Raw genomic sequence first — 7,118 nt, 5'->3', positions numbered from 1 at the left:
GCCACCGGCCGGAGCTACTTTAATCCTTTTTTTTATTTATTTTATATGCCGGATCAGCTTGCCATATTAAAAATAAATAAATAAAGTATTAAAGTAGCTCCGGCGGGCAGCATCAGGACCCAGCGGCCGTTTAGATTCGATTTCCAACAATCTGATGGCCGCATAGTGATGGGAGCAGCGTGAGGGGTGAAAGGTGAGTGCGAGGGGGCGGAGCTTTCACCCCTCACGCTGCTCCCATCACTTGGCGGCCATCGCATACGGCTGCTGGGTGCTGATGCCGCCGGCCGGCGCTGCTTTAATACTATTTTTTTTCCATTTAATAGCCGATCCGGCTTGCCATTAAGTTTAAAAAAAAAGTATTAAAGTAGCGCCGGCCAGCGGCATCAGCACCCAGCGGCCGTTTAGATTATATTTCGGGCGGGGTGGGGGGCAATTGCCCCCCGGCCCAGCCCGTCCCTGACAGTGGCTGGTGACTTTGTTTTTCTATAGGCTCAATTATATATGTAAATGGCTCAGATAAACACAACATCTCTCAGAGTAGCCAATATTGCCCTAGAATCTTTTTACCCTAAAACATTTTAAATGCATCAGATGCCCGAGGTATGTTCCACACAATCCTGTGCATTGTTCATCCAAGAATGTATAACTTCATTTAAACAGATCTAACAATGGAAAAAAGGTGGATGGACAGACACTGAATATTAATAAAGAGGATGCAAAGGAATTAGGGGTGGATGAGGTGAATGAAGGACAGGAAAAACTCCAGGATGGGAAACGTGTGGAAGAGGGACTGGAATTTGACATAGAACAGAGTTTGACAGAACTGGTATTTGTGGCGAGGAGAGAAATGGTTCTGTTGGACAAAATCCAGGCTCCACTGTTATTTGGTAGAATGGCGTTCTTGAGAACAGTTGAGATGGTGGTGTCATAAAATATTGTTGAGGGTCCACCAGGTTAACACTATCCACGGAGGTAGCTGAAAAAGAGTCCACTGTGTTATGCTGCAATAATGTATGCTGTACTGTAGCTACTGAAGCAGAACAAAATGGCTGCTCTAATTGCACTGGATATAAAGAGCCACAAGACTGAATGGCCAATGTAGGTAATACCACTCTGAAATTGTCAGGAAATATATTTGGCTGTATTGTACGGCTGTAGGTTCCACACTGATGATGTTTATGTCTCTTTGAATCCATTTTTGAAGAAGGAGTCGCTTGATAGGGGAGGGCAACATGGGAAAAGAATTCCTCGCTTATAAACGTTTGGTCAGTCTTGCGTGTTTCTTTACATTGTAATGAATGCTTTGATAAAGCCTGGGAGGTACATTTGACAGAATTCCTTCCTGATTCATTATACACTTCCCTTACCAACCTGTTTGATAAATGTGATCCTATTACACATTGCTCTGATATGTTTTTGCTACAAGGTAGGTTTGGAATTTCACCGTTGTGTTGCTTGTTGTGCTCAATGGTTTTTACTTCAGGCAAAGAATCTTTCTGTTTTATAGTTAGTGAGTTTCTGACGTTTCCTATATAGTCTGGAACATTTTCAATAGAAAATAATTCTGTTTGTTTGCTTTCCTTAAAATCAAATAAACTCATATACAGTTGGTCTAATTTGTTTTTGACTGCTCTCTTGATTATTTTAATGTTCTTAAAAATCTCTGTGGTCCTAAAAGATTTATTTTGTAAATGATTTTTTTGAGCAAGCAAATTTCCAATACTTTCTAATGACTTAGAATTTAAATATTTTGACCACGGGTCTCTCTTTAAGTGGTTTCCTGGTGCAAAGTCAGCCATTACTTTTCTGTTTAGGGACTTATATAACACACACATGTTTTGCCCTGGAAATATCCTTTTTGGAATAGATGAGCAAAGTGGCTTACAGAGTCTAGGTTTCTTGTATACAAATTCTATTTCGTCACTGATAGCAGTATATGTTCTTTTGAAAGAAAAGCTATGATTGAAACATGTTTCAGGTCTTAGATGATTAGAGTGTATTTTATCTGTGCTCCAGCTACATAATGCTTCCAAAGTGTTTTCTTTAGATTCAAGCTGATGCTGTTTTGATTGGTGGTTAAAAGAGCCAGCATCTTTGTTTTGTTCAAAATGATCTGCAAGTTCTTTTATATGATCTACGTTCCATACTTTGCATTCCTGTTTGATCTGTAATGTTGGTATTCTTAATAATTCTCTTTCTATGTGTTCATTCTCAGCATGTGGTATTTGATTAGAATCTGTTAACTGTTTTAATGGGCCAAATGACTTCCTTGATTCTGCAGCTTGTCTTTCTAAACTTTTCAAAGCATGCTTGCAATTAACATAAATGCCACGCCTTTCCTTGCATCTGCATTTGTATATTGCATCTGTAGAGGCACATGTTCTCTGCCGTTTTCTTCTTTCACAACTGTGAAATCTTCTGTTAACTTTGGGTTTTTCTCTTTTATGTCTTTGATTCAAGTCGTCTTCTTTGCCTAGATAGTATTTAGTGATTTTTTGCTTTTCATTTTCTTTAATGCTACAAATAATCCTACGGCATTTTCGATTATTTTGGAATTGCACAAAATCACAGTTTTTGCTTAAAACATCATTACTGGATTGTGACCCATTAAAGGTACAAACAGAATTTGTTTTACCTTCCTGCAAGATATTTTTATTGGAATGCAATGATGTAGCTGTGTCTGGATAGAACCGTAAATTACTCTTTTGAACTCTACAGTCAGTTGTTTTTGATGCCCTAAAGTCAAAATATAGTGGGTTGCAACTATAGGAAATCGATGGCTGTGTATACGTGTACATTAACATCTCAGAAGGCCACTGAAGAACTCTTGAGCCATCTTTGCTTTGTACAGGGTGAAAAGCTTCACCAGATCTTGAAAGTGATGAGCCTTTCATTTCTGCCTTTGAAGGATCTAAACGACTGTAAGATGATGAAATAGGACTTGATATTTTTTTTGTAAATTCTTCTTCAAACACAGTGCTACTTGCTAATTCATCCACCATCAAATGATCATTTTTATGTGAACTGCCTGTATTACAATTATTCAAATTAACTTCCTCTGTGATGAATTTTATGTCAGTTTTGTTGGATGTGGGACATATCACAGTCGTTTCTCCATTTCCAGGTTCATCTCTACATGGGGTTTGATTTAAATTGATCCGTACCTCTTGGTTAGGATTTGTTGAGGCATCAAGGTTAGAAGGCACTTTTAAATTAGTAAGTTCAGAGGCTAAATATGTACTTAATTTGCTGTCACGTACCTGCTGTATATTTACATCCTGAGGGTCATGTCTTTCATCAGAGTTATATTTTTCTAATACTGGTATGGACTTATCAACTTTGTTTAGGGGTGACACTACTACTGTTGGCAATGTAGATTGGGTGGTCAATGATCCAGGGAGGCATCTGCCATGCTCACCGGTAACATCATCGCTGACTTCATAGAAAACAGCAGCTGATGATTCAAGTTTAAACTGTGTCTTTTTAGGAAATGCGAAAGAGAAGCTTACTTTGTGTGCCTTTGCTTTTTCATCCCGGTTACTAAGGTTTTGCTTATCATTTTGAGAGCCTTCTGAACTTGACAGAAGTATGGACATCAAATTTGTACTTTTGAAAGTTGCTCCTTTAGGGTCTTCTTTTTCAACTGAATGGACAATGGTACTGTGACGACTCTCACGTACGTGATCTCTAACAGTTACTGTGGTTGACTTGAACATGGGGCCACTTCCTGGAGCCCTAGATAAGAGAAGGAAATATTTTCAGTAGACCCTACAAGTTATGTTGTTCTATAATTTGTAAAATAAACATTTTGATTTTATTTTGGTTACTTGACCCATGGTTTTGTTTTCTATTGAGGATTCCTTTATTTCTATTGCATATATATGTATAATATTTTCTGCAGGAAATGGGTTGTAGCAAATAAGATGACAATGTTTAATATGTTTAATATTTAATTGACCAGGAACTCTATGCCTTACTGTTAGACCCAGCACATTTAATAGTTATAGTTATAGAATTTGTTATATTAAAAATATGACACATATAATTATGACAATTTTATGTTCTCCCACAATCTTTAAAAAACCACAAATCCCCTGTAAGAAAAACACCTTATAAGGTATTCTCTTAGAATGTGTCCTGATATTCTTACTTAAACTCAGATATATGCCCACAAGGTTGCCAACTAATTGAGTAGTTCTGTAAAATCTTAGTAGTGTAGTAGTAGTCAGGCTATCAAAATAAATAGATCAAAAAAAAAGGAAAAAAAACTGGCTGTAATTAAAGCAACGTTGGAACGCAAAAAAATAAAAAAATAAAAAATAAAAAAATAGATCAATATTCAAAAACATGAAGATTAGCTGATCTGGCTCATGTGAGTCATCCATTGTTATGAATGTAACAACCTAAAATTCATACTTTTATTCAAGGACAAAGTGTTATGTGATCTTATGTGCTACTGTAAGACCCAGGAAGCAGGTGGATTTTTTTCCAATATAAAACATCAATCTAGGGTATGAGCATTAGCAAATAACTCTTTGCCCCTTCCTTCTGGGTAAACCGTAACCAGCAATATTACACCAAAACTAATTTGCGGTTCACTCACCAGGTTGTTTCTCTTCTAAGATTATCCAGTTTATGTAGCCTTCGAAGATATTTTTTTTGCTTTCTTTCATTTTTTCTTAATTTGGAAGCTACGTTCCGCTCAAATTCCCTCTGTTTCAATTCTTTTAGCCTCTGTGGAAAGAGGAAGAAATTGGGGAATGTATTATTGAAAACATCGAAAATCCTAACTGACTTTTTCTCAATCAAATCCAATAAAATAGTGAGACCCAGACAGTGTCATGTGCTATTTTAATGCCAAGTCTTCAAAAGTATTTTTGCACAAATATTATTTTTCAATTCTAGTAAGTATAGGATCTTGGACTAGGCTTTAAGATCATGATTACTTTCTGCCTCTAAATGTGCACTCTAGTCTCAAGAAAGTAACACCTGTTACTATCTACTTTAACAAACAATTTAGAGTTTTTAATTATTAGAAGTTAGATGGACAGTAGTGTTATTTTTGTGGATGGATTTACATTCTGATTGGAATCAGAATGACCCTTAAGTGCCACATCTTACCTGTTTGTGTGCGTGATCGTATGAGTTTATATGGTTATCAAATTCTTTGTGCTTATGGTATTGCTTGTCACATAATCTGCAGTAGAAATTAGCTTTAAGTGATTCCAAGGAATTTGTTCTAGTGTTTTCATCCAATTCCTATAGAAAAAAGAAAGACAAAATATATATTAAATTGTTAGTACTAATAAACAACATGTTATAAATATTCATTACTGAAAAATATAGCTGATATATTGTATTTGCTTAACTTCTTATAGTTGATTGACATAAGTGAGACATCAGAGCCCCAAGCTGCAGCAGTTTTAAGAACTCATCTTGTGAATGCTAGAGGTTTCAAAATAACTAAAATAGATCACCCAGACTTGTGTGTAGTTATTGCATGTCCTTGAAGTATTGTGGATCCACGGAGACTGATATTGGGAGCTTAGTTAACACTGTATATATGAAAAAAGAAAATGTATTTGATGTGAATGTAGAAATGAAACTAGATGGAATTATATTAAAAAAGTCCTGCAATCAAAAGCATTGTCGAGTAATTCACTAGGACAGGGGTCTCAAATAGGTTGCTTTTTAATGAGGAAGCGGTGACTAAGGTATGTATCTGTTCTCAAAACATGAAATAATAGATAAATATGATTAGAACACACCCTGGATCATAATATGATATCATATCCCTTCACCCTGTTTCTTAATTGTGTGGATGGCCTTCTAATGCCGACTATGGGGGCTGTGTTAAGTCAGCATAGCCTCCATAGTGTAAATGAGCGTGTTGAGGAGATCAAAGATCCCCGTAAGCGACTCATTGAGTAGCGGGATACTAGGGGACTCTATCTCCCAAAAAAGGCGATCTTTCCCTGGTTTGGCAGCAGGGGGACTGCCGGCCTAGGCCTTGTCGTCCTAGGCCAGAGTACATCACTGTATAACTTTATATATAAAAAGATGCCCCTGTCACCTTCCTAAAATCTACATTTTATAGTTCTGTGTACATTAAGTAATGGTATAGGCAGCTTATTAATTACTTGTTCATAAACTCCATTGGTTATGTGTCTTGAAAGGAACACTTCAGCCATCATATGCACTTTAAATTATTGTTTCTCCCTTGCAACGGCATGTAAAATTCTTTAAATTTCCCTTATGAATTTGCTGGGTTTCCATACCCCCCCAGCTCCAAGGCTTGCAGGAGCACACCTGCTACACTCTCATTCATAAGCACCTACATCAAATGTGTAAGTATGTAATGAGTGCAGCTGGTAATGGCTTTAGATACAGGTTCCCTCACAGAATAATTAAGTTAGCAGATACCTGTATATTCGCTAAACCAGTAAGCTGAGTATTCCAAGAAAAGTTGACCCTGCATCATGTGTAGTTTAGTTAGAGGAGAGGCATTTTCTCATATTAGTTCAGCCGTTCACGCTGCTTAGTGGGTTTAGTCCTTAGAGATATAAGGAAGCGGATAACTTCAAATTCCAGGGAGTACACCCCTAAGACTGTACAAACTAAATAGTGTCTCATCCAATTAATTATATTGACTGAGCCTCCTATCCTGTACAAACCGCTACACAGTAGCGTACCTAGCGGGGGGCAGGGGGGTGGCGGTCCGCACCCGGTGCCGCTCATCAGGGGGGGTGTCAACTTGCCGGCACCTGGCACCCCTCCAGAGACGGACAGTAATGTCCGCCGCTGGAGGAGCAGGCTCGCAAGGGAGTGGTATCAGAGGTCTTTAACAGACCTCCGGCTCCCTTGAGTGATTTTAAGCCGGTTCAAGGGAGCCGGAGATCTGTTAAAGACCTCTGATACTGCTCCCTTGCGATCCGCGCGGCAACTGCTGCTGTGCGCCGGGGTTTGTTGTCAGATCCTGGCGCACAACACTGAAGCCGCGCCCACCGCTGTCCGTGGCCTCTGAACCCGGAAGAAGACAGAAGAAGCGGAGCGAAGAGGAAGAAAAGTATCTGACTGCTGTAAGAAGAAAAGAGGAAAGGAAGAAAATCATTCAGTGA

General features: G+C 38.3%; 1 protein-coding gene across 1 annotated transcript; it reads right to left on the bottom strand.

Annotated features, from left to right (window-relative positions):
• Positions 1 to 701: 701 nt before the first annotated feature.
• On the bottom strand, positions 702 to 6,191 carry LOC149290601 (zinc finger protein 804A-like). Its single transcript, XM_089488410.1, has 4 exons — positions 6,141 to 6,191; positions 5,122 to 5,259; positions 4,604 to 4,734; positions 702 to 3,735 (listed from the first exon to the last, which is right to left on the bottom strand). The coding sequence occupies exons 1-4, from the start codon at positions 6,189 to 6,191 to the stop codon at positions 702 to 704; spliced, it is 3,354 nt and encodes a 1,117-aa protein (XP_089344536.1).
• Between the last annotated feature and the right edge of the window lie 927 nt (positions 6,192 to 7,118).

The sequence above is a fragment of the Sceloporus occidentalis genome, unplaced genomic scaffold (genome assembly GCF_023333645.1).
Source record: "Sceloporus occidentalis isolate IW3139 unplaced genomic scaffold, rSceOcc1.0.p SCAF_38, whole genome shotgun sequence".
Classification (NCBI taxonomy): Eukaryota; Metazoa; Chordata; class Lepidosauria; order Squamata; family Phrynosomatidae; genus Sceloporus; species Sceloporus occidentalis.
The sequence above is the reverse complement of the archived record's forward strand: the minus strand, read 5'-3'. Positions and strand labels throughout refer to the sequence as shown.

What these genes read in the sequence shown, in the direction of transcription:
- LOC149290601 (XM_089488410.1), bottom strand. Translation starts at nt 6,191, where the DNA reads ATGGCTGAAGTGTTCCTTTCAAGACACATAACCAATGGAGTTTATGAA. An exon ending in CCAATGGAGTTTATGAACAA is followed by an intron (nt 5,260 to 6,140) that starts GTAATTAATAAG and finishes TTTTTTCTATAG; the next exon opens with GAATTGGATGAAAACACTAG. An exon ending in ACGATCACGCACACAAACAG is followed by an intron (nt 4,735 to 5,121) that starts GTAAGATGTGGC and finishes CTCTTTCCACAG; the next exon opens with AGGCTAAAAGAATTGAAACA.